We start from the raw sequence: 27,421 nt of genomic DNA, 5'->3' as shown, positions 1-27,421 counted from the left end.
TGCAATCAAAATCACATTGAAATTACATTATGGAAAGTAAAGAACCAGATTCTTTACAACATATTCATTATTTTGATTCAATGAAAGAAATTTAAAATTAAATATATTTATCAAATAAACCATTATAACAAATCTTTAAAAGAAAAAAAAAAAAAACAAGAAATAAAAAAGTGATTTAATTTTAGCTTGCTTTATCTCTGATAACTTCCTCTATATCCGATTTTGCTTAGTGGTAGGAACATCCATAGTCAATTAAGATTTACTTTTTTTGAAGTATGGCAATAGCAAACATTTGCAAACACAAAATTTGATTCACTTGCAGAAACCCCTTAGTCTTAGAAAATACAATATTAAGAGTGAAATGGATTACTCCAAAATAAATTGATTCCCATCAAAATGTGAACTACCTATACTATCCTAAAAACAAATAGATATTATCATTCATGTCCAAAATCTGATGTCATCTATTTAGAAAGAACTGAGCAAGCAACCATGCATACCGCCAACTATTTTCAACATCGGTTTCATCTGATTAGAAATGACACACACAAACAACAAATCAGCGTAATAAAATTTCTTTAACCACATAAAAAAGTATATCAAAAAAGCTATCCTAAGTAGAAAATTTTCAAAGCTTTTATCAAATTTACAAGAAAACCGTAACACTTTTCGGTTGACTTTGGTTGGTCTCATGGGAGGGCAAAGTGAACATTTTATCATGGATGTTGACCCACCAGTAGGCTTCAACCTTTCTTGAAGAATGGAGCTTATAAAAAGGGTTGACAAGTGTCATCTTTGGGAGAAGTGTGTGGATTTTTGGGTTATGGACTTCTTATGATGGGAATGTACTCAAATTGGGTATGGGTTAAGAATGTTTGGACATATTCTTGGATGTTGGGCTATGGATATTTGCCTAAAGGCAAGGAAAATAATTATTGGGCTGTGGAAATTTGCCGAATGGCAATCAACAAGACCCATTAGATCATTGAAATCAGTAAGATCGACTAATCTCAACCATCCAATAAATTTAGATTCTTCTGGACAACCAAATGAAAATAAAGAAATGATTGCTTGTTCACTAGGGGGACCAACTTAGGTACAGTTGAAGTAGTTATGAGTTCTGACTTTGAAGTGTATTATTATACATCCTGGACCACGCCCAGACCATTTACATTCTCCTACATTAGCTTCATAATATAATATAGGATTTTGTTAACATGTGCCCTAAGGGCACACGTTAAAATGCATTAAACACACCTTGGGATCTGATTTTTTTTTATTTTATTTTATTATCAAAACTACTCTCAATTATTTTATTTTTTTTTTGACAAAAAAAAAATACCCCTAGGTGCTTGTTCCAACATGTACTTAATGCATTTTAACGTGTACCCTTACGACAGTCGTGCTAGATCTCAAGGAAAGCATCTATGGTTCCTATACACTTTTACGTGAGGGTGAGCAATGTGAGGTCTAATCTTGAGGTCACTTCAAGATTATTCATAATATATAGTACTATCTTCTCTAAAAATAATATATAGTTTCAAGTATAAATATAGTTTTAAAACTTGGTTTCGCGTCTGGTCTCATCCAGGTCCGATATTGAGTTGTCTCGGATGAGTTTTCCGATACGTTTGAGAAGTCTCATTCAAAAATAATAAAAAATTAAGCGTGAGGTATTAAATCTCGGTCAAAAACCTGACTTGTGCATTTGTATTGTTCAGCCCTAATATTGAGTTAACTCGGACGATACGTCTTGATTTTGGATGAGTTTTGAAGCCATGAGTAGAAGAGTTGTCAAGGGATTGTATCCAGAGTTCACGGTCCCAATCTGACAATCTGATAAGGATAGAATTGGACCCAAACCGATCCAATATGAATTGGATTGGACCCTTTGTGAGGGGTCAGGTTCTTTTAATCTCGATAATAGGATCTAAATCTGTTCCAATTGTTATAGTATAGGTGGTCGAGTTTAGGTCAAATCTGATTTGAAATATAAATAAAGTTAATTTATATACACAAAATATAATTTACATATTTCCTCACATTTTATCAGATTAGAGCTCTATGATTGATCAAAACCGATCCATAATTGGATTGGATCCTTATCAAATCCTAAATTTTAAATCCATATCCGAATCTGATCAAATCCATTGACAACTCTATAAAGTATAAAGTATAAACTACACAAACCACCATAACTATAATATATTATGTTTTGTTTGAAATAAAAATAAAATATATTTTTTTTCCACAAAACATTTCTTTCGGTGCCATCCACAAATGTCAACACATCATCAACATTTTAATATTATTTCAAGATCTAAAATTCAATATTATCTATATATATTAAAAAAAAAAAAAATTTAAATAAATAAGTAAACAAGAGCATGCAAGCTCACCTCATTAATCAAGCTTGGTCATGGGGAAAGAAAAAAACTGTGTTGATGTGTGCCTCTTTGAACTTTCATGGCTTCTTTTCTTCTTTTTCAAAGGAAATGTCCAATGGGTGATTAGCCACATAATTGAAATTAAAATCTGTCATATATAAAAGACTACGATTGATATCGATTTAAGTTCTAGAACTGAAAAAAGTGGTTCCAAAATAAGAACGGCTTCAACTTTGGTTGGTATCAAGTATCCGATACACCGTTCATATTAATTCCGAAAACATGCATGAATCATTTTTCAGTGAATCGTTAGTAAGTATTTTTAATTTAACGTGGTGAATTTGCCAGTAAAAAAATAAGGATACTTTGTCTTAAAATGTATGTACGAATTCATTACTTTAATACTAACAACTTCGTCACTTTAAATTAAAAATACCTTCCAACGAACTCTCTGGAAAATAATTTATACTTGTTTTCGGAATTAGTATGAATAGTGTACTAAAATCAAAATTTAGAAATAAGTTACGCACATTTTCCGGAAAATCCCATGGATTAATCCACGTGTTTGCTAGGTAAATTTATTACGAATGAAAAAGTAAAAATGAATTCAATGTGAGGGGGACAGAAGACGTAGGTTTAAAAATCAAGAGATGATCTGTGACTTAAATAGTCGTAAATTAGGCAGGATGTCAGATTCACCTCACTCTATTTCTTTCATATACATCCATTTAAAATCTTAATTACACCACCACCCATAAATTTGGATAATTTGTCTCAATTTTAGTGGGTCATTGGTTAATCGAGTACGACACCATCCCAAGGACAATCCAACGGTCCAAACCCTAATTAAAAATTGGATAAGGTATATATAATTCAGTAGAAGATGTCCTCCTCGAGATGACAATATCTAGTTCATAAATAATGAGAAGATATCCATTGTGAATTTTTTAAGTTTTTAATATTTTCAAAGATGTATTAAATTGAAAACAACATCACAAATAAAATAATCAATCCTGAATTTCAACGATTCTTTCTTACTCGGACTTGATGTGTTTTTCTGCTAGTTTGTCTCATAGTTTTAAAACTCATAAGGTCAACTCAAAACTTGAACTCTCTGCTTTGACTCAATTGGAATCCTCAAGTTGTGCCAAGAATCAATGAAATCAATTCACTGAGTCAACACAGGAAATCATCGAGTTAATTTATCAAATCGACCAAGTTAACTTGAAGATGTATCGAGGAAGATCAGAAACTCAAATCAAATGAAATTTGCAATTATATTTATTGGAATATTGATATTGTAACTCAACCTGACAGGATAATTCAAAAACTCAATTGAAGTGATAAGTCTAAGAATCGTAGATTTATTTCTTGGAGGAGACACAACTGCACATGTTTTATGGAGATGTGCAATTGTGTATCCTGAGAAAAAAATCTACAATCTTAACACCTGCCACATCAGATGAGTTTTTAAGTCACCCTATCAGGATGAATTACAAAACCACGTCAGTTGAAAGTTATTTTTAGTCAGTTTATCACGATTGTCAATATTTCTTTTTAAGGAAAAAAGTATCATCAAATTTTTGAAAAACCCCTTCTTGCATCATGACACGTGGTTTTTTAAGGGATATTTTTAATATTTATTAAAAAAGTAAGGACTTGAAATAAATTGGAAAAGTTTATGATGCATGGAAGGTTCCTTCAAAATATTGAAGTGCGTGCCGGAACAGAAAAATAAATATTCTTATTTATTTTAAAATTTAATATATTTTGTTTGACTTTTCCAGGTCAACTATGCTCAGATCGGTGAACATTCGAGTTGAGTTTTCAAAATTGGTAGGAAATGATTTTTTTGAAAAAATACAAATTACAAGTATTTGATGGGTTATGATCCGGAACTGATATGTTCACACGTATCCCAACCGATTAAAGAAAAGATCCAACTGTTAGAGAAAAATACATATCTCATTAATATATAAAATATCTCTAAGATAAATCTCAACCGTTAGATTTAAATTTACAGGGTTGGAATCATGTGTGAATATATGAGTTCCTTTTCATGTGTCTACGGATCCCAGACGCAACCCGTATTTGATTGCTTATCTTGTTTTGGAGTTTTGAAAATATTATAAATAAATAAAAAAGTTTCTATTTTAGAAACTTATGTTCAGGAAAATATATCTTTTTTTAGCTTAATTATTACCTACAATTTAATAAAAATTTACAATTGTTGGTCACGATTAATCGCCGATTAACACCAACAGAGTGCCGAAGAGTTGGTGGAGACTTCCATTTCAACCCCAATAAAATAAAATAAAAATTACCATTATTTTATTACTAAATAAATATAAAAATTATATAATCCAAGCTAGAGTTCGTACGTGGGTGACATTATTGAACATCAAGAATTGTATATTGTGAGAAAGAAACAAGAAATTCTCTCAACACTTAGAGCCAAATAGTTGGACCGTCCGGCATCTTAGAGTCACCAGAAACGACGATGTCGATTCCGGATAGCAGAATGAGATCGCCGACACCATTGTTGGTACGACCATCGAACGGAGAAATCAAGAACTTGGCCACAGTCTCCAGTAGTATCTTGCCTGCATTTGGAACTTTCATTGATGATGGTTATCTCAACCTAAGAAAATATATTATCGCTCCTTACGATCGAAGATATCGGTAACTTTTTTCCCTCTTTTGGTTTCTTTCTTTCTTTCTTTGGATGAAGCAAGATCATGGCTTTAATCTTTTGTGTATATATGTCTCCCTTCAACTGGTTTTTAGGTTTCTGTTTATAGTTTTTAAAACTTGGTATTCCATCTCTTCTTGTTCCCCATGGATATTGAGTTGATTAGCCCGAGTCATCTTGTCTAGGACAAGACAAGTCGTTTAACTTGATCATCATGTTAGGAAGATCAATTGTTTAACTTGATTGATTTAAATTTATTTATGATATATATTAGAAAATTACATTCTTTTTATTATATAATATGAGTCTAAATTGTATGCATCTACTGACGAGGGTTACGAAACTTCAGATCTTCCCTACAAATCTCTTATCAAATACATAAGAGTAATAAGAAGATTATTTGATGTCTATATAGCAAGATTTGAGGTGTGGTACCCGTTGTGTGTTAAAACTAGTGACAAGGGTCTGTTTTTTTTTATTGTGCTCTGAACTATGTGTTCGAAATTAGTAATCTTTTAATTTGTTGTACGTTGAGTAACTTTCGTGAGGTTGGAGCGTGTGAGTAAGATTTGAACTTTCCTTTATGGGTGTTTACGGTTGACTCTTACAAAATATGATAGATTAGAAGATTGTTAGTGGCAAGATCCTATTTTATTTGAAATATATAAATATCTAAATCAGGAAAGAAAAAAAAAATAAAGAAAATTACAAAATTAAAATAGACTTATCCAAAATTTATTAATTCCATTGATATAATTTTAAAACTCTCAAACGAGTCATATTAGATATCGAATGAGTGAATGATGATTCACGTACCATATCTGCCTTATTCACCAATGCTACCAATATGAGCAGTTATCTTAGTCTAAGATGAATTTTGAAACCATGGAGTATAGTCGACTTGGTTGAATATTTGACTAGCCTTTGAAACTTATTCAATTAAACTGTTGAGTCAATTCAGAAATTCGGGAGAGTCAACTAGGAAATACACCGACTCGATTAGAAACTTGACGGAATCATACGGTTTTAAATTCAAAGTTATTTAACACGCCCTTACTTTTAGATTTATTCGGCTTGGTCAAGTTGACACGTTAGCTAATGAGTATGGCTCAAATAGACATAAAGAGTCGAGACCCGTAACCAAGACAATAGGTGTTGGATAAGAGACGTCCAATGACCAATAGACTTGCGCCACATATTTCCTGGAAACCTATAACGTGGATGACTTGTTCAAATATTTCTATTTCCCATTTGTTTTTTGTTTTTTGTTTTGTTTTTTGGACAAGGGAAACTAATTCCAAAGGTAGGTTATCTTTTACGGTTCGTCTTTTTCTTCTATTTTTGTAATATTAATTATGCAATATTATAAATAAATAAAATTCAATGCGGTTCAATACTTCTGATTGGTTGTAATTGGCCTTGATTGCCCCATTTGACTAAGATAGTCAAAATATTAGGTAATTCCGAAATTGCCGTTTTGGACCTTTAGTAACACGGATGCGACCCTTAGAATTCAAACTTAAAAGTAAATGAGTCAAAAGAGGCTCATATATATATACGCACACGCGCAATCAAATCCAATGGTTGGTGTACGATAGATATCCCATAGATTTCGCCCCATGGGTCCCAATTCTAACTTACTCTGTTACGTGTTGAGAATTTTTTTTATTTTAGATTGAAGTGTCAAACTGTAAGGATTAGTTCCATCTCAAAGCGGTGTATACAAAAATAAAAATAAATTATACATCAAAGGGATTAGAGATTTCAAAATAACTGTAATGATATATTTTTCAAAAATATTTATCAAATTATATATATATATATATATATAATATATATATATATATATATATATACATTTATGATAATTATTTATTTTTTAAAACAGTACATGCAAACTTGGTCTTTCATCAAATTTATTTGAGGATCATTTTGAAAAAAAAAAATAACTTATTTATCAGAATGCTTTTTTAATGACTTTGAAGATATGGATTTTGGGCTAGAGGTAGAAGATAGAGGTTTTTTAAGAGTGAGATTGAAGCAAAATAATTTTTAAATGAGATCTTTGATTTACTAAAATCATCAACATTTTATTACATTTGGGTGGAAACACAATTCTTTTCCTCAAGATTCAAACAAGTCATTTTGATTATTCTTACATTGCACATCCTGAAATGAAAGTATATGAGAATCATAAATGATATTCCTCGATATACTAGTGAAAAGCATCTATAATTCCTATCCACTTTCATATAAAGATGTGCGATATGAGATCCAATCTTAGGTCACTCCAAGATAATTCATTCTTTTATTTATATCAACAAGATTGAGGCCAAGGAGTAAGTAATCAACTTTAAAACATAAACTTCGAAAAATATATAAAAATAAAATTTAGGGTGTGAGGTAGGTAAGTTTGTGAAGTGTGTGTTAATTCTACAAAGTATAGACTTTGATGAATTGGGTCGGGGCGGTAGGATCTTGATCTTGATCTGAATTTAGTTGTTACTTGATACGCAGGTGGTGGCAGCTGTTTCTTGTGGTCCTAGTCTTCTACTCTGCGTGGGCATCTCCTTTCGAGCTAGCTTTCAAACATGTGGGAACCGGTTCTCTCATGCCCGTTGATTTGGTGGTTGATGCTTTCTTCGCATTCGACATCGTCCTTACTTTCTTCGTAGCTTACTTGGATAAATCCACCTACCTCCTCGTTGATGATCCCAAGAAAATTGCTAAGCGGTAATTACTCACTCTTCTACTTTTTTTTAGTCCAACGGTCAGGAATTGAGAGGTACATTGTGTGGGTCCATAAAGGGCTAGAAAAAACACACTTTGTGGGATCAGTGGGCCCAAAAATGATTTGCCACGTAGATTGTCAAATCATTCACTAGCTACCAAAAAGCAAATAATTTTGTCTTAGGAGCCCCACTAGACCACCTTTTTGCGAGGAAAAAAGCTTTTTTAAGCCTCGTTCACTGCCAAAAGACCTCGAGATTTGTTACTCTTGTCTTTGTTACTTGAAAAAACACTTTCCTTAGTAATCAAATCTAAGGTGGATGAGCTCAAATAGATTATCAAATTTTGGCAATCCAACACCAGTCCTTTAGATTTCATGGAAAAACTCAGATCCAAAAATAATAATTTCAAAAATATAATTTGTGTGGGGGGGAATTTTGCCCTTTATGTCTCTATGGCATAGACCATGTTTTTGGTTGTGACAAGGTGAGCTCAACGACCTGTATTAAGATTTGAAGGCTAGACTAACTCTTATTACATTAATCAATCCAGTTTATAATAAATGCCAATTTAAAGTTTTAAATTTAAATGTTTTTTTTCCCAATTGATTCCAAATGGGTATGAACCAGTTTGGATGGAATTGACTTGGCCAGTCCAAACTGTAAGTATCATATGTGGCCCCCACCATCTCATCATCTAATAATGGTAGCTTTGCTGGCAGTTACACCATTATAAGACTGCTGGTGTAATATGGATCCCCTCCTGTGTTAACTTTCATTTTTTTCTTCAGGTACATAAGCAAGCTATGGTTTTTCATGGATGTAGCGTCAACACTACCATTTCAGGCCATATATAGACTTTTCACTGGAAAAATGCATGGTGGCGATGTTTTTGGCTTCCTAAACATGCTTCGGCTGTGGCGACTCAGACGTGTTAGTGAACTTTTCACTAGGTAAATTCATTCCAACATTTAATCAAAGTTTCAATGGGCCTGAGATGCAGATATGCCATGATGGGCTCTGCACATCATGCAAAACCAAGTGAGATCAGTAAGCTTGTGTGCTCTGGTCTCAAGCTTGGAATAAGGATCCTAACATGAATCCTGATATGGCTTTAGATAGAATGGAATGGAGGAACAGGATTTGTTCAACCAATCCCATACATTTAAGAATTATCACACTAAAATCACAAGAGCTTCAAACCATAGCTAGTGTGTTTAACCTACATTCACTATTTTTCACTAATTTATTCTAGGCTCCAATACCACTGCGAAGAAATCATCTACGCTCTTGTAACATAGGAACATCTACAAACCAAATAATCTTAAAAGACTTCTTCAACCTGTGTGTGTGTGTGTGTATGTGTTTGCATGGGTGGGTGGGTGCGTGTCAGCTTATGTCTGTGCAAGTGAGCGAATGCGTGTGGATTACTATTAACCTGAAGCTCATACTAGTGTGAGTACTGATCACTTGAAGCTCATGTGCACATGTGGGTGTGGCTGTGCGGGTGCAGGCACATGCTTGTGTTAAGATGAATCATGACGTGCAGAGTGATATTCGGAAACCCATTGTTTTATATATGCAGAGCAATATTTGAACACTGTTTATGTGTGTAATATCTTCTGGAAGTGTACACTATACTACTGTAAATGAATCATGATATTTGAGCACAAGGAGTGAAGAAGTTTCAAACTATTTCCCATCCAAATCACATTTCTAATCACTACTTCTCTTTCTTCAGGCTAGAGAAAGACACGCGTTTCAGCTACTTTTGGACAAGATACATTAAACTCATCTTTGTAAGCATCACTTCCCTGAATACCCCTGTTATTGCTACTTATAAGCCAAAATACCACAAAAGTTTTAGAGTTCTCACTTTCTAAATAAATATTAAATTTCGCTAGCAGTCTTGAGATGGTTGGAGTGTATGTAAATAAAACCAATAACCATGTCAGTGAGAAGGAATGTTTTTTTCCAAGTCGAATGCTCTAAAAGGGTAGGAATAAGACCAAAAACGGCAAAGATGGGAGTGGTAAGAAAATATATGAATATGTTTTGTCTGAAGATATGGTCCATGACAGCGTTAACTGGTGAAGTAGGAATCATGTTGCCGAACTAAGTAATTAGGAGAAGGTGTAGATGATGATGAAATCGGTTTCCTGAACTTTATTACTCATGTAGTTATTATTTATCGCAGGTGACACTTTTTGTGGTGCACACGGCAGGTTGTTTCCTATATTGGATGGCCGTTGAATACCGATACAAAGACAAGACATGGATTGGATCTGAAATACATGATTTCCAAAACAGAAGCATCTGGCTGGGATACACTTATGCCATGTACTGGTCCATCACCACACTCACCACCGTCGGCTATGGGGATCTGCATGCCAATAACACAGGAGAGAAGATCTTTACAATTTTTTTAATGCTTTTCAACATTGGGCTCACTGCTTACCTCATTGGGAACATGACCAATCTCGTTGTCCACAGTGCTACTCGGACCTTCGCAATGGTAACGTCCATGGTTCAAAATTTTGTTCCGTTTCAAAATGTTTTGGTAAAAACATTTGAAACATTAAATGTTTCAAATTGTCTCAAAATGTTTTGTTTTTTTTCCTTCTAGACCGAAACATTGCCTTAAACTATGTTTCGGTTTTTTCCCCTACTCTATTTTGGTCTAACCAAAGCTATGTTCAGCCTTAATAACCAAGTGACCTAAAACACAATTATATTAGTATGAGTGATATCTTTGCAGAGGGACACTATCCATCAAATTTTGCGATTTGCAAGCAAGAACAGGCTTCCAGATAGCATGAAAGAACAGATGTTAGCTCATATGCAACTAAAATTCAAGACAGTGGAGTTGCAGCAAGACGAAGTATTTGAAGACCTTCCCAAGGCAATAAGATCCAGCATCTCCCAACATCTTTTCAAAAGAACCGTTGAAAACGCTTACCTGTTCAAAGGAATCTCTGAAGACCTTATAGTCCAGTTGGTAAAGCATTTTCCTTCCCCATCCATAAAAACACGGTTGTAGTTTTTATTTTTATTTTTATGGGTAAGCTGGACTTGAGCCCATGACCTCAAAGTTGCTTTGCAATGTGTCAAACCAACTGAGCTAGGGGTCAAGCCCAAGAAATCTAAAAATATTATAATAACAGTCTCTCATAACAATAACGATTATGTGCTCTTGTAAAGTGATTTTCTATGAGCAATAGCTTATTGAAGTTCTTCCAACAGGTTGCAGAGATGAAAGCAGAATATTTTCCTCCTAAAGTCGATATTATTATACAAAATGAGATACCCACAGACTTCTACATTTTAGTCTCTGGAGCAGTGGTATGTAAGCTTTCTCTCACACGTGTGTCATATGTCCTTAATGATATGAAGTGTCTAACATGTAACTAAACCTGTAGGACTTGTTGACATACAAGGATGGAACAGAACAGGTATGTCTTAAGTTTTTTTCTGAATAGAAGCTCTTTTTCGATTCAAAATTTCAAAGATGCATGAAAAAAAACTGAATAGATATCTGATTGGTAGGAACAATGATTAAAATGTCGAGCTGTGTACTTGAGGCAGTGTGCATCTATGAAGTGAGCCTTAAGCCTCACTTGAAAAAATAAGTACTCCAAAATTCTAAGAAATGAAATCATCATAGAAATAAAACAAGCATACCAGCTCTTTTTTGTCTGATAATTTACCTTAGCAAGTGACGCTATCAAGCCAAACACCTGTCAAAAATGTCTCAACTTTATCAACCCTTTAATAAGCATAAACCATAACCCAAATCTTTAAATTATAAACAAAATATTAAAATAACAAATCAAAGACAAGTATCTAAATAGCTACCAAGTAGCAAGCAAACAAGTAAAAGAGTTAATTTGATAATTTCCTATATTTCCAAAATCCATATCGCATTATCTTACAATCATCATGCACCAAAAAATTGACAATTAGTGAAAGCAATAGCCTGTAGTTCATCAATCGAAATTCTTTACTGCTATCCTCATTGTTGTCACTTGTAGAGTGACTTGTCATTGTATCTAACTTCACTAGAATCTTCCCCATCTGTATTCACGTGCACCAATTCACCCTCTTCATCCACAAATTTCATTTGTGCCTTTCTTTTATCTAGTTAATTTGCAAAGTGTGATTTTCAATTTGTTTAGTCTATCATTCACCCCTTCCCTAGGACACCTTCAAGACAATTATCTCCTTTTATATGTTCCAATAGTTCTATGTGATTCTAAGTGTACCGCTGCCATCTCAATGGCTTTGAGCCTTTGACATCGAACCCATCGATGTCAATATGCCACACTGAAGACTCTCCTGTCATTGCTCCTTACTCTTGTCCTTCTTCAGATTTTCACTCATCATTAAAGGACTGGATCTCCGTCATCACTCCCCCTTTATCTTGAAACAATTATCCTTTGACCTTTTGTTGTATCTAAGGTATACAAAGGCCTTTTGTAGAAATTATGAGCTATATCTTCTAGATTTTTTATTTTTTATTTTATCTTACTTATGCTAACTAAATTCCTGTGAATTTATCAGTTTCTGTCAAAATTAGGACCAGCAGATATGGCAGGAGAAATCGGGGTAATTTTCAATATCCCACAGCCTTTTACAGTGAGAAGCAAGAGGCTTTCACAAGTCATTCGGATAAGTCATCAGCATTTCAAGGAAATTGTGCAGCCACATGTTGATGATGGAAAGACAATTATCTCGAGTTTTGTTCAGGTTTGACACTATGTGAAGAAACTCAAAGGAATAAAGAGATGAATACCAATCTCATTATTTTTATATTTACTAGCATTACTTTTTTTTCTTCTCAAATGAATCAAAATGAATGATCTCAATTTTTTTGACATGCCCTCTAAAGTGATGATGAAATTATGGAACCACCCTACTTTGGAACAATAATTAAAACGCCACAAATTGTTTTAATGCTTTAATGGTGATCTCCCAAACATACTTGCAGCCAATTCTGCATTCTCACGTACAGCAAGTAATATATGGAGCCCAACGATACCAACATGATATTAGTCAAATATATATATTCTCTAGTTAAGGGAAATCAATACGAAAAAAATGAGTTATCTGTTAATGACCTGTCATTTTTCCTAAAAATCAAACCTTGTGGGGATTTGCTCTCACATAAATGTTTGTCACTCACCCCTAACACCATATTTGTGCAGCTTTTTTCAATTATTATACTGACTCAGTGACTCTTCCATGATCAGTACTTGAAGAGCTTAAAAGAAGATTTACTAGAGGAAATACCGTTTGTAACAGAACTATTGCATGAGCTGAATAATGAGGTAAGTCTTCACCATAAGCTAAGAAGTGAAAGAGAGTACATATTAGAAAGCAATTTCAAAAAAAAAAAAAAAGAGGATTAAATCATTAGAATATCTTACACTAATTTTTTGGTGATGATCATCATTATAGTGAACCAATCTCAATTATAACGTTCAACAAGATATCCATGTGGGATTCATGTCCGAAGATTACAAATAGGGCTTTAACACACACACACACACACATCATACATGTCTTTTTACACAGGTTTGTGGGACCCACATAGGAATAGACCAGGGCTGGTTTTTTGGGGAGGATGATTTTTCCTAGTAAATGGAAAAGTTGTGTACCCAATATCCCTGCCTATATATTTATTTATATATGCCACATCTAGATGTCATAATGATAATTTCATTTGCTTTGCAGGGTACCGTATTAAGTGAGGAATCACAATACCATGCAGCACCAACACTAAATTGTGATAAAGATGGCAACATAAAAGGTTTATACTCGAACCTGAATAATTGCTCCAGTTATATCCTTATTACTTTTATTTGTTGTGTTTTAATTTTAAAAAGCATTTGAATATCTGAAATACCTATTAAGTATTTTAGTTTGACCTTACATAAGATAAGGCTTTACGCTTTGGTAGAAAAAGTCCCACTACTTGAGGAGAATAATTTAGATGTATCAATATGTACACTAATACGAAAAAATTGAGAGATGACTCTTCATTTCCCAAAATCCAGGACAGAGATATGAGTATGGATATCCCATCCAACATGGTCACATTGCTTTAGACTAAATTGAATGGAGGAGCACAACTCATTCTGCCAATCCCAAAATTTGGGATAAGGTTTTGATGATGGTGATCCAACATGGTCGCAAGTTGGACTCTTGTTTTCAATGGAGTTGACTTTGCTTGTGTTGATGAAAATGGAGCCTTGTTGGAGTTGATTGGATCCCATGGGAGATGGAGCCATTATTGGGTCAACCATCCAAGTGGAAGCCCACCACTGTAAAGGAAAATGGAATGAGAGAACTTGGTTCGTCCATAACCAAATTCAAGAAAAATGGTAACAGAAGCTCAAGGCCCGTGTAAAGAAACAATGTTGATTAACACAAAGGGTCCATATTGACATAATGAGAGACGTTGTCCAGAAATTTTGATGTTTACTCGAGTTTGTTCCTCTTGGGAGAATTGTCTTTTTTACAAAAGGAAGCTTTTTTAGACTTTGAATTGGGTTGGTGTACTTCAAAGAAGAGAAACAATTGTAAGTTTTCAGGAAAATAACTATCTTTTACAAAATATAAAAGATAATTGATGCATTTCATATGTATATATGGAAATGGGACGTATATAAATTCAAGCTCGCATTTTGCAGGATCAGCCACAACTTCCACGGGTCCATGCTTACTAATGAGGTTGGTAATACATGGCCATCATCCAAATGAAGCTAATAAAATGGAAGGCAATGAGAACGGAAAACTCATCCATCTACCAAATTCAATCGAAGAGCTCCTGAGATTGGCAGGTATTATAGGCTTGATACTTCCACAAGTTTGAACTCCACCCATTCATGGAGAAAAAGTTCTATTCCAATAAACTAAGTTTGTAAGCTTGCAAATGGTTGAATTGATTAAATTTCCTCAAAGAACTTCAAAAATGTCACTTCATTAACAAATATGGTATAAATATGTATGGCGAATAAGTTGGAGAAGACACCTTAACAATATGAAAATATTTAACATCGGCTATTTGGTGGATGCAGAGAAAAAGTTTGGCAAAAGGGGGAGTAAAATTTTCATGGCTGATGGCTCAGAAGTGGAAGAATTAAGTGCTTTACGAGAGAATGATCACCTCTTCATTTGTTGAAAAGAAAAAGAAAAAAAAGGCTTTTTTGTGTAATATCATCTAATATATTTGCTTGCTTGGTTCAAGAATGCAGAGAAAAGTTGTAAATAAGCCTTAAGATGCATACTGTTTGAATCAACTAGAATAACATGATGTAATACGATGCTTATGAAAACTGTGAACACTGTAGTTACTACTTACTAAGTGATTCTTTGAAACGGTAAAATACTGGATCTTACAGATTTTAACTAATTTATATGTTGTTGAGCATATCTAAAACTGTGAGCAGCTTTCAGAAACATTCCTTCTCATCCTCTAACCATCTCTTCTGTTTTCTGTCAGAGCTTTGATCCATTTCACTGTTTTTTAAGTTTCTAAGATTGGAGAATTTTACTGGTAGGAGGATAAGTGTGAAAGATAAAAAAACAAAATTGAAATAGTAGAAATTGTCACAATGTCTAATTAATTTTTTTGTATTATAGATATAGATTAGGATCATATTCCTAGTAATCAATCATAAAGATACAATATAGGAAAATGGAAGGAATATATAAAATAAAATTAAAGAAATGGATAGCTTTATCTTGTTTTTTTTATTTTTTCCTTTCATTGAGATGCACAGTATGCCATGGTGAATTAGGTTTATGAAGGAATATCTACGAAACAAAAATGCACAACTTTATTAGAGAAGGGATTTCTCAATTCTTTCAGCCTAGATAGCAATAGGTGAATAACTTCTGTTCTGAAGCATTTCTAAAAAAAGGAATGAGACCCATAAATTCTCAACTAAAGTTAAATTTCTTAGATGGGTCCTCTAAACTCCATGCTTCAGATATATCAGGATAATTATCTACACTTTTTTCATATTTTCCTACATGCAATCAAACAGTGAGAGATTCAATTTCCCACAACCATTTTCCCAAGGAATCAGTATTCCCTTGAAAATGAATTCCCTTCAATCAAACAGGGAATCTTGAATCCTCTATCAAAGTTCAGAAATAGTTAACAAAATACAAATATGCATTTATATGGAATTCACGCACCTTTGATCTAATTTAAAACAACTTTTGTGAGGATTTCATCTAATCTCTGACTAAATGGGGATGGAATTTGTTGATCATTACATTTACACCACAGATATTTACAATAGCATGGTGAAGATGCCAACTTAGCTAAGTTGGTAAAGGCATGTGGAGTGTTGATCCCACAACCCCATTGAACCCACTTTCACATTGACTACTAAACACCTTGCTTGCCTGGCCAAAAATAAAAATAAAAATGCACCTAACATTAAAATTTATGGAATAAGTACAAGCATTTGCAAGATAATGTGAAATTTCACAAGTCATCGAGTGAGAAACACCATCATGAAAAACTTTGACAAGGTCAGGTGGAATTTCTCAAATCCTAAGTGAGTAGTACTAAATAAAATTCTAGTTTCAACATGAATCTAAACAATTCCACCGTATAGCCGAATTTTCAGGAAGTAGTCCATCAAAAAATTTCAATTTTTCAATCGAGAAACACTAGTAATAAAACTAATTTCAACACAATTACATGAACAATACTTCCAGAAGAATTCAATCAATCTTCAAGCATTTAAGACATCAGATGAAATTTCAAATCTCCAAGTGAGAAAACATTGATTTTAAATATGAACTTTTACAAATGTCCACAAAATTCCCAATAAGTGCCAAATCTGTGTAAGAAATTCATATAATCTTCGATCGTTCGACCAGATTGATGAAATCGCTTAAACTCTTCTTGAGTAAATTTACTAAATTCTAGCAAGATTTCTGAGAGAAAATTTACCATAAACGAGATTTGAAATCTGAGGCTCAGCTTTGGCAGGAAGAAGAGCTACGATTTCAGATGGAGAAGAAGCAAAACTAGATTTCAACCGGTTTTTAAGGTTCCATGTCGCTTGAGCAAGACCAGCACTGTGAACCGAATTCGGAATATTTATGGGCTCATGTTTTCGGAGGGAAGACGAAAGTCTTTGAGTTTTAACGACGATCTTGCGCGAGTAACGCTTGCCACGTGGATTTCCCGCGAATCAACGTCCCATCCTACGAGGATTTCCCATGTCGTTGCCGCATTGGGTTTCTAGGCAAGTTAAGGGCTGTCAATGGGCTGGGTTTTGGTTAGTCAGTCCATTTGGATTGGTTCTGGTGAGTAGGTCCGTTTATTTTTGGGCCCGATTCATCTGTCAATAAAAAATTTCACGATCTACCTTGAGATAAGTGAAATAAGATTACAAATAATTTTTTGAATTTATTTGACTAAAGGGAGATACAAAAATAATAGTGATGACGTGTGTTTAGTTTTTTTTTTTTGCTTCGGGCTTTGCGTATGATCGACTGAGAAGACGGTTTTTTGTGGTGACTTTATTGTGTTTGATATTTTACATGGTCTCTGTGTGGATTTCTTCTTGTTAAACTTCATGCTTGATCGACTAAGAATAATTTCTTGATTTTCGAAGAAGGACTTGAGGCTTAATCTTCTATTTAATCAGAATTTGAATATCTTGTGAAGAATTTTACTTTATTTCTAGAGGAAGCCTTGAAAGCTTATTCTTCTTTAAAATGAGAGTTTCCATTTTCTAAGAGAAAATAGTGAAAGTCCCTCTCCAAATGAAGAAAGCTTCGGTATTTATACACTTAGGATATGAGAGTATTTTCAATTATGCCCCTTTATTAGATAGATATTTACATAATTGATTTAAATAGTATTTGATTACTAATTCAATCCATTGTAGTGGGTTTTGGACTTAACCATGGGGCTAATCCATTTGTTAGGTGTATAGGCCCAATAATTAATGTGGATCACTTAGACTTGTTGAACCATGCACTTTATTGATAAAAATAAAAAAACTCAATAATTAGAAGGCTTATTTTCAATTAATGGAGTCCAATTTGGATTTGTGGATCCATTTATAACGTTTAGGGAATTTATTTTGCTTTATAAGATTTGTGAGGGCCTTCACAAAATTTCATTGCGCACAAGGATCAGGCTTGGACTTGAAAGCTAAGTCTCCGTTCAACTTAATAATTTACATTGTAATTTTATATAGAATAATGTTAAAGTGATCTCAGGATTTGACCTCACATGGCACACCTTGACGTGAAAGTGTCTGGAACCAAGATGTGCGATATGATTCATATCCATTTTCACTTCAAGATGTGCAATGTGAGATCCAATCTTGAAAAGGAGTGATTGTGTATAAGATAGTAAACATTTCTTTTTCTATGTTTGTAAGACTAGGTTTCAAGACTAAAAGACAATACTTGAAACAAAATAATGGGTTTTGGAACTATATTTTTCTATTACAATTCTAAGTTCAAATTTGTGGGTCCAAAATTTTCTAAAAACAAATAAAATAAATGTTATAATTGTTTTCAATGAGGTAAAATTATCATTGTTGCCCCATTTCTTTTGCAAATTCTCACAAGAGTCTATGAGTAGTATTTATTTTTTAGCAAGTCATTTGGTGGGTGGGACTTGCAAGAGCTACATATTTTTGAACCAATGTATGGTTAGGAATCATCCAAAGTGTATAAAAACACCACGGGATTGGCAACATCAAAATTATGATTTTTATTTTCATCGTTCAACTATTTCTCATGTCAAGTCATGTGATTAGAATTCTTTTCTTACTACCTCAATCCTCATCATCTTTAAGAGATCGGCCCCCCACCCAACGTCAGCATGAGTTCGAAAAAGACGTACAACTAATTATGTCAAAAAGAATAAGAAGAAGAAGAATAAAACTTTTGAAACGTTAACCGATTAAATAATATTTCCCAAGTTAGGCATCTTTTATGCTTTTTAAGAGAAAGTGGTGTAAAAGAAAACTCCTGTAACCATAACCACCTCTTTGTTTCATAAATAGACTCATAATTCCTTGATTTTTTGTTAGGGCTTTCATAGATTCTCTTGATTGTGCTCATTTCAAACATTTTGTTGATTTGGCTAACATCAAAGGGCCCACTTCATTCATTGCTTTTTATTTCTATTGTTTCGAAAGTAACTATTTATGCTTTAGTGATGTAAATTTTCTAAATGTTAAAATATTTATAACAAGCAGAAAGAACCACGTGTCGATCAAGCATAGCATAATGTTTATAGCCTCACCATTCAATCACTAGAAATTATCTTAGTGAGAAATCGATGTCTTTGGCCGTTTAATTATTCAATAAGATAAGACCAAGCTCAAGTGGTATGTCATAGGTCTTAAATATTCACCAATTTTGGAGTATCTCTAAAATTACCTTATGTATAAGATTTCTAGAAGTGACACAACCCCCATTATATGTGTATGTACAATGAATGCTAACGTGCAATACTTCATTGGAGCGTTAGCAATCTCTAAGACTTTTCAATTTTATATAATTTTCTTTATTATTTTAGTTTTTAGTGATAAATGTAAGGGTGTAATATATACAATTTTAAGACTAATGATGATTGGACACTCTTTTTTTAGACGCTCCCTGACCTGGCAATTACAAAATCATAAATCTTTTTTCTTGTGTATCCCGAAGCAAAGGATCTAAAGTTCTATGATGGGGGTGTTTGAAAACAGGGCGTCAAATTATCATGACTCTAATTTTAAATCAATTTAAACTGGTTTGACGCAATTAAAATTGGATGAGTCAACTCAATCTCTATGGGAAGAGGGGACAAGATACCAAGTTTTAAAATCACGTAGAAATCATGATTTAAAAACTTGTTTGAGACCAAGGTTAGTAAGATAACTCATCTTGATCTCGAAGGTGATCTAGGAAGGTGGTCAATGTGAATCACCTATCACATTGATTTGTTTGAGATCTGAGTTGGCTCATTTTGGATTTTGAAAATATCATCCAAGTATACAAAAACTCAGTCAACTCATCTCAATTTTTAATACAAAATAAATAATTTTTTTATTGATTTAAATGTATTGTATTCTACTAATCTCTCTCTCTATGTATATACATATATTAATATATTAAATAAATAAAAACTGATTTAATGACTTGACTCGTCCAAGGGGAGACGAGATACCGGATTTTTAAACCATCAGTTGATTTCTAATACCAGTTTAATGAGCTTATCAAGTGTCGCACGTGTTAATTTAGTTCTAAAATAACTATTTATACTGAAAAGCTCAGTCCCTCGTTCGGTCGTTCCCTTTCTTTTTCTTTCGCAGTTCCCCGCTACTTCTCAGTTCGGAGAAGAAAACACGAACTGGCGATTACTCGAGAGAGTGAGAGAGAACATTGTTTTAGGTTTGCTAGATCCGAATCTTGATTTTGTTTCGATGATTTAATGCATTTTCTGATGTTCTCTATAATTCGATTCCATGTTTTGATGATTTATTTCATCCCTGATGGTTCATTTTTGCTTGATTTTGAGATTTTGTTTCGTAGATCTGAATTTCTGAGTATTTTTTTTGCTTTTCTTCTTGATCGGAGCAGAAATTAGTGTTTTTAGGTTTAATCTCATTGTGTTTTTTGGTATTAGATGAGGATCCCTGGCAGCATTGTAGGTTTTGGTGTTTGTGATTGAGTGTATTATTTGATTTTATTTTGTGATAAATTATAGAGAGGACTCAAGGTTTTGAGCTTCGATGTTTGTGGATTAATTTTAGTTTATGCTGTTAATATTTTTTCCTTTAATTAATGCTATATAATGTTGTTCTGAAAGTGCGAATCATCAGTCTGTTATTTTGATTATCAATGAGTTTTTGTAGATTATCGGGGTTTAGGATATTAGATTTTGGTTGATTAGTTGTGGAGATAATTGGACTTGAAAGGAAGTATAATGAGAATGAAGGGGACTTAGAATTATTTGCTTTTTGTATCTCTTTAATTAGGATTCAGATTGTGTAGCATGGTTTAAGAGATCGGACTTTGGGAGCAGATTATCAAGTGCCGATCCCGAGTCGATTAGGCTGTTATGGAAATTCCAAAGTGACAAAGTCAACAATGAATCAAGCATGCATGAGTCAGATCTGTTTGAATATGAATTGAATCAGTATCAATTTAAAAGGCTGAATCAAAACTGAGTTAGACAGAGTCAAGTAGGGTCAGTTTGATTCAGGCTGATCTGAACTGTCCTGTGTAACATGAGTGTCTTTACTTGTCAAACATCATCTCAGCTGGATTGAACGATCTCTTAAGCCAGGTCGTGTAATGTTCTTTTCTTTTTGCATTCTTTGTCCCAATCCTGACCGAAATAGGTGAGGTTGGAAGCTGATATAAAAGCATTACAATCTCCTAACAAGAATCCGATCTGTAGTTTCACAATGACGGTTCCACCTTTAGACTCCTTTTAGATTAGTTTCTGGAGTGGACATCACTAACATATAGTTTCACCAGAGAAAACGTACATACAAGGACTAGTGTGAAGGATGATAGAGGGATGTGTAATATTTTTCAGTAAGCATGTAAATGGTCAGTAGTCAGTGAGTGAAGTCTGGTTTTACCCATATCTCAACACTCCTAGCTTTTCCAGCTTATGAAAATTGTGAATACCAATGAGGAAAAGTTTTGTGGTTCAAGTGTGCTGGTTATGATTTATGCAAAGATTCAACTTTTTCTTTTGATCAATCCAAGGGCTGACCCTACATTCAATATTTCAAATAGACAACTAAGTGTACCACATTTTTGGGAAATCCCATGTCTTTTATATGATTATTCCATCAATCATTCCTTTTACTTTTCATTTTGTGTTTGATAGTTTGATTTGCTCACGTTTTTTCACAACTTGCACCTTTCATATGATAAGGTGCAAAAATAAGGGCTGGCTCAGTATTTGGATGGTCCAAAACCCCAAATTGATGAACTAACAACATAGCATGTACTCATATAATATCAACAAAAAACTTGGATAGTTTGTCATGAAGACAAGGTGAGATTTTCCTTTCTTGCATTCCTCACCCCTTCCTGCTCTTCAATCAAGGGAGGGCTTTCTTCTGTACCCTCTCTTATCTTCCGTTGCTGAAATGTGAAAATGAAGTAGTCACCTGAAAACTCTCAATATCAAACTTTGGACCATGGTTGAAACTGTGCTCTGGAGCTGATAGGGGAATGTATATTTATTTGTGCATAAGCACGGACAATGTGGATAATCGCTAGGGCTTAGAACCCAGTATCATATATGTGCTATCTTGTGGGACATTCGGAGTTTTGTCATTGTTAATGGTTTACTGAATTCAGGTTCGGGAAGTTTTGGTGATCTTATAGTTGGTTACTGTTGTAATTGACTTTTTTATTAGTAGTCGCATAGTCGTTTTGACTTTTCTTTCGTCTTATTTCCATCAGTTTAATATTTAATTTGGTTGAGCATCCATGTTTTGTATACCTTATCAACTGAGCACATGTTTGAAATAGTTTTTGTGCCTCATATTCCTATGCCGGTCCTCAGGTTCTCTTTTGTGTTGGGTGTTTGATCTGTGGGATTGGATGGATCAGGTAAAAAATCCTACTTAATTTTCTTTCCCCTTGTTTTGGCTTATGCTGGGGGTAGTAATGTGATGAATCTGGCAGTATGAGAAAGTTGAGAAGATTGGAGAAGGAACTTACGGTGTGGTCTATAAGGCTCGCGACCGTGTGACCAATGAGACAATAGCTCTTAAAAAGATCCGCTTAGAGCAGGAAGATGAAGGAGTCCCGAGCACCGCAATCAGAGAAATATCCCTTTTGAAGGAGATGCAGCATTGCAACATAGTCAGGTTCTCTTGACAATTCCCTATAATTTCTTTGTTGATTAAACATAATGATTTGAGCAGGTCTTTCTTTGTTTGCCATGTAGCTTATAAGATCATTTGTTTTTCCCATTTCTCTATTGAAGTTCCACTTCTCCACATAGCTCACTTGCGTTACTCCTTATTTTAAGAGACATGAATGGGTTTGGCCCACCCAAAGCTAAAGAGGAAATCTCAAAGCCGTCCTTGAAGATTAGGGATTAGTCCTCCCGTAAATTTAGCTGTTGTTTTTTTACCTCTATTTCTTTCATTCTCAGTGAATTTTCATTATTAAAAAAAGAAGATAAATGAATAAGTTAAAAGGATTATTATGACCTACAAGGCAGTCAAAGAAGTCACCTCCATAAAGAATTCCATTGTAAGGTGTAGCCCTTTGTTAATTCATATGTTTTTTTTTTTGTTCCTTAAAACTTATTTTATTTCACAGTGAATTTTCATTTTTCTCAACAAAATTGAAAAAAAAAAGCTCAAAAAGATTATTATAAATTTATAACCTGCAAGCCAGCCACTCCTTGACCATTCAAAGTCTGTTTTGACAACTCCACGAGGCTTTGTGTAACCTATTATCCAGATAATTTTGCTTGAATGCTGATTTAGAAGTGAAAATATGTACACACCTTCAAGCTCTACCAGTCCTTTGTCAAGACACAATCAGAACAGAGACTGACAAAATTACTCAATGTTGACAGTCACAAGTATTTTTCTATTTTTTAATCAGACATCTCCCCACACTTTGTCACAGTGACGATTCTTCTGGCTTCAGTTGTCTGATCACTTGAAATTGGATCAGACCTCACAGAATACATCTCTTTTCTTGGGAATACTATGTAATTATGTAAATGACATTACAAGGGTAAGAGCATTTGTGATGGGAGACGTGAGTACTGAAGATGCATATGTCATTTTTCACTCTTTTGTTTTTGCTCAAAGGAGCTCTTTGTAAAAATAAATTTTAAGTTTACAGATGCAATTTCATAATCTATGTATCTAAGCTTATTTTTATTCATCCCTGATTTTGGTCAATGGATGATCCTAAGCCAAAATGGCAGATGTTATTGACTGTAACCCCATTAGTACAGCCTTTATTTGTGCAAATTGACTAGCTATTTATATGTGATATATTCTCATTTCTGACTAGTGATAAAAGCGATTAATTGGATGTATAGTTACATGAATACTAGATACTAGATGCCGGCTTCCACTAAATACTTGGCCCTGCTATTGCCGCTTTTCCATCTTTGTTGTAGATCCAGAAAAAACCTCCAAAAACTCTAATTGAAAAAATGGTTCAAAGTTATCTTCTATTTTGGCAGGCTGGAATGAAACATTCAGCAATGTTTTGGATTGTCTCAATGTTTCAGTCAAGACCATCTCGTTTTTTCTCTTGACTGAAACATTGCCTTAGAGATGAGATTGTAAACCTTTGTGGAACTATTTTTTGCAATTTTCTATAGCTAATGGTAGCCTAAAGAGGGTACCATTATTTTGTACGAAAGCTGTACTGAGTTACAATAGCCACAGGCATACTTGTTTATTTTGTACAACTCCTGTCTTTGGATTGAGAGAAATGGAAAGAAGAGAAGAGAAGAGAAAATAAATGAGTTTCTCTCCATTTCTCTTGTTTGGATTGTTAAGTGGGGAGAGTAGAGAAAAGAATTGGAGAGAAACCCTTTTAAAATATTTTATAATTTCAACTCTGCCCCTAGATCTCTTTTAAGATAATTTAAAATTCCAAAGTTGTCCCAAGTTCTCTCCTGTCAATCCAAACATGGTGGAGAGAAATTGAGTTTCTCTTCTCTCCACTTCTCTCAATCCAAACATAGCCTAAAGCTTTTGGAAAATATAGTGGTTATTATAAATATAAGAGGTGGTTCTTAGATCTGAAGTATGCAGGACATCTCCTCGTTGTTTACCTTTATCCATCTTAGAGTCTTCTACCATTTTTTTTTTCCCAGTTCGTTGATTATTCTGTGTTTTAAGTGGATTTTTCAGAACAAATGGTTTGATCAATTCTTGTAAAACAGGTTGCTGGATGTTGTGCACAGTGAGAAACGCTTGTATCTGGTTTTTGAGTATCTGGACCTGGATTTGAAGAAGCATATGGATTCTTGTCCTGAGTTTTCCAAGGATCCACGTTTAGTAAAAGTGAGTGGTCTCTTTCCTCTAGTAGGAGATTCATGTGTTCTTTATTAAAAGATAAACTTTATAATCTCTATTACCTGCCATATTTAGCATCTGTTGGTCCATGCTCATAAGATTATTTTTCATATCGTTAATTTCTTGGTGGTTGTAATGATAGTCTTCACATTTTCGGTAGTTGTTTCCCTTGCATATGTGATGCTAGATTAGTATATTTGGAGGATAACTTTCTGAGTTATTCATGTTCTCTTTCAATTCTTTCTTAATCCAGCTTCCTGGATATCTTAATGATGCTTTGGGTCTAATTACTTCTAAAAAACTTTACAACTTTATTTTCCTCTTTTTTTTGTGTGTGCAGAAATTTGTGTATCAGATTCTTCGTGGTATCGCTTACTGTCATTCTCATAGAATTCTTCACCGAGACTTGAAACCACAAAATTTACTGATAGATCTCCGCACCAATGCACTGAAGTTGGCAGACTTTGGATTAGCTAGGGCATTTGGTATTCCTGTCAGGACATTTACCCATGAGGTATAAATTTGCATTGGGTCTATCTTTCCCTGATTTCTGATTTTGCAAGTCTCTCTTCTTGTGTATAACTTGGGTTCTATGTGTAACGGTTACTGGTCATTTTCTCTTCAATAATACCTGGTTATTATGCTGCATAATTGCAACTCCCTTTCTTGGTTTGTTTATTAATTTCTTCAGTTAGGGAAATTCTAATTCAGAAGGGATAATCTCCTAGGGATATAAAATTAGAAACGAACGCATTAAAAAAAAGAGTAAAATTAGCTCCAATGGGCGATACACTAAAGACAAAGTCAGCTGAGATGATTTGGGCACGTTCAATGAGATGGTTTGGGCATGTTCAATGAAGACCGTTTTCTACCCTAGTTAGAAGAAATATTCAAGTTGAAGGTATTAAAATAACCAAAAGAACTTGGATAGAGATAAACGAGGCAAATATGTACTCTCAATAATGAAGGCAAATATGAAAGTTCTTTTTTCCTTCAGGTTCTCTGATTTCATAATAGAAATTGAAAAGCACTTGAAATCCTCCAGGTGGTAACGTTGTGGTACAGGGCACCTGAAATCCTCCTTGGGTCCAGCCATTACTCTACTCCTGTTGATGTGTGGTCAATAGGTTGCATATTTTCTGAGATGGTGACCAGGCGACCATTGTTCGCTGGGGATTCTGAGATTGATGAATTGTTCAAGATTTTCAGGTCTTATATCTTACCCACAGTTATGCCCTTCTTGTAATGTGTGTTATCCTCGTTGCTAGCGTTTACTCTTTGCATGTTTTTTCTTCTTCCAAGAATCGTGGGCACTCCAAATGAACAAGTTTGGCCGGGAGTGTCAGCATTACCTGATTTCAAATCTACCTTCCCCAAGTGGCCTGCTGTGGTAATTGAGTTTGCCATGTTATTGTATAATTATTTTCATAAGTGCTTGTATGATATTTAAATAGATTGGGACTGTGATTCCTCTTCTGTTGTGCAGGACTTGGCAACTGTGGTCCCAAATCTTGAACCAGCTGGAGTTGATCTTCTATCGGTAAGTTTGCAATTTGATATATACACAACTTCTTGCACGAGTCAGACTCTAGCACATCTGTTGAGTTAAATTCGTAGTGTTAAAGCAAATATTTGTTGTTGAAAAATAAGATGCATGGTACTTCTTTTCTCCAACCCACACCCTAATTGAAAAGTTTCAATCGGAGATATTTCTGGAATTGGACAACAGGTTCATTTATTTCTCGCAAAAAAAAAAAAAAAAAATGCATATAATAAGTGAACTTATCATCTAGGTTGTATATTATGATAAAGTGCATCTGATCTCCTTTTCAATGGTGTACAATCCACTAATGTTTTGCCCTGTGAAGAAAAACACCAGAGGCTTTTTGAATAATCATCATCATCGAAGCCTTATGTCAAATTCAAAGATATAGGTTCAGCTGAATGAATCATGTTCCTCCATTTAATTTTCTATATGCTTTTTTATGGATAATTTTCAGAAATTTTGGATTTGTCAGAGATCCTTTTTATCCCTTGGATTTTTGTCGTATGCCCATTAGACAAATATACATAGAGAACATGCATTTAAGAAAGTCAACTGCAGATTTGTGTTTCAAAATTACTTATGTGTGTTCATCATTCATAATCATCCAGAAAATGCTCTGCTTGGATCCAAGTAGAAGAATTTCTGCTCGGAGTGCGCTTGAGCATGAATACTTTAAGGATCTCGGGTCTGTTCCGTGACTCTCTCCTACCTTCCTCTATGCATATTGTCTCGGCGAGTATATCAATTAGTTTGAACTTCATGATGTTTGATTTTGTGTGAGAAATGTGTGTTCTTTCCATGTATTCTTTTTACCTAAAGCTGCTTGTAGTCTGCATGTAACTGGTGCTTGGGTTTGCCATCTTGAGACTGTACATACATGATATGACATTCTTCCCTTCAAATTTGCTTGGATGTGAATCCTTCTCATTCATGCTTTACTGGGGAAAAAAGATTAAAAAAAAAAAAACTATGTACATGTTGTAGAGGCATTGAAAACTTCC

General features: G+C 34.1%; 2 protein-coding genes and 1 long non-coding RNA gene across 5 annotated transcripts; 2 read left to right on the top strand and 1 right to left on the bottom strand.

Moving 5' to 3' along the window:
- Positions 1-4,378: 4,378 nt before the first annotated feature.
- On the top strand, positions 4,379-15,240 carry KAT3 (potassium channel protein). 2 transcript variants are annotated; one of them, XM_086455160.1, is made up of 13 exons: positions 4,379-5,069; positions 7,597-7,812; positions 8,600-8,761; positions 9,550-9,607; positions 10,006-10,323; positions 10,567-10,806; positions 11,052-11,150; positions 11,228-11,260; positions 12,369-12,554; positions 13,058-13,135; positions 13,542-13,617; positions 14,501-14,650; positions 14,888-15,240. In XM_086455160.1, exons 1-13 carry the CDS (start codon positions 4,888-4,890, stop codon positions 14,989-14,991), a joined length of 1,902 nt encoding a protein of 633 aa, XP_086311286.1. In that variant the 5' UTR covers positions 4,379-4,887; the 3' UTR covers positions 14,992-15,240. The 2 variants fall into 2 exon arrangements, with proteins under 2 accessions (XP_086311286.1, XP_086311294.1); XM_086455168.1 differs by lacking the exons at positions 4,379-5,069; positions 7,597-7,812 and adding an exon at positions 8,164-8,295.
- Positions 10,053-17,022, bottom strand: LOC147412019 (uncharacterized). Its single transcript, XR_015181959.1, has 3 exons — positions 16,783-17,022; positions 11,516-11,545; positions 10,053-10,191 (listed from the first exon to the last, which is right to left on the bottom strand). It is a non-coding gene; the product is annotated as an uncharacterized LOC147412019 (long non-coding RNA).
- A 3,073-nt stretch (positions 17,023-20,095) lies between these two features.
- Positions 20,096-27,338, top strand: LOC147412018 (cell division control protein 2 homolog). 2 transcript variants are annotated; one of them, XM_086455126.1, is made up of 9 exons: positions 20,096-20,237; positions 22,378-22,424; positions 22,500-22,684; positions 24,742-24,862; positions 25,215-25,388; positions 25,920-26,083; positions 26,177-26,264; positions 26,361-26,414; positions 27,029-27,338. In XM_086455126.1, exons 2-9 carry the CDS (start codon positions 22,416-22,418, stop codon positions 27,116-27,118), a joined length of 885 nt encoding a protein of 294 aa, XP_086311252.1. In that variant the 5' UTR covers positions 20,096-20,237; positions 22,378-22,415; the 3' UTR covers positions 27,119-27,338. The 2 variants fall into 2 exon arrangements, with proteins under 2 accessions (XP_086311252.1, XP_086311254.1); XM_086455128.1 differs by having other exon boundaries at positions 20,166-20,237; positions 22,367-22,424.
- Positions 27,339-27,421: the final 83 nt, after the last annotated feature.

Source organism: Akebia trifoliata, chromosome 1 (assembly GCF_017979445.1).
Source record: "Akebia trifoliata isolate Shusen 1 chromosome 1, ASM1797944v1, whole genome shotgun sequence".
Lineage (NCBI taxonomy): Eukaryota > Viridiplantae > Streptophyta > Magnoliopsida > Ranunculales > Lardizabalaceae > Akebia > Akebia trifoliata.
This window is presented reverse-complemented; position numbering and strand designations above follow the sequence as displayed.

Coding starts and splice junctions, on each gene's coding strand:
- KAT3 (XM_086455160.1), top strand. CDS start 4,888: ATGTCGATTCCGGATAGCAGAATGAGATCGCCGACACCATTGTTGGTA. Junction 7,813..8,599: donor CCCAAGAAAATTGCTAAGCG/GTAATTACTCAC, acceptor TTTTTTCTTCAG/GTACATAAGCAAGCTATGGT. Junction 11,151..11,227: donor TTTTAGTCTCTGGAGCAGTG/GTATGTAAGCTT, acceptor CTAAACCTGTAG/GACTTGTTGACATACAAGGA.
- LOC147412018 (XM_086455126.1), top strand. Junction 26,084..26,176: donor GAATTGTTCAAGATTTTCAG/GTCTTATATCTT, acceptor TCTTCTTCCAAG/AATCGTGGGCACTCCAAATG. Junction 26,415..27,028: donor CTGGAGTTGATCTTCTATCG/GTAAGTTTGCAA, acceptor ATAATCATCCAG/AAAATGCTCTGCTTGGATCC.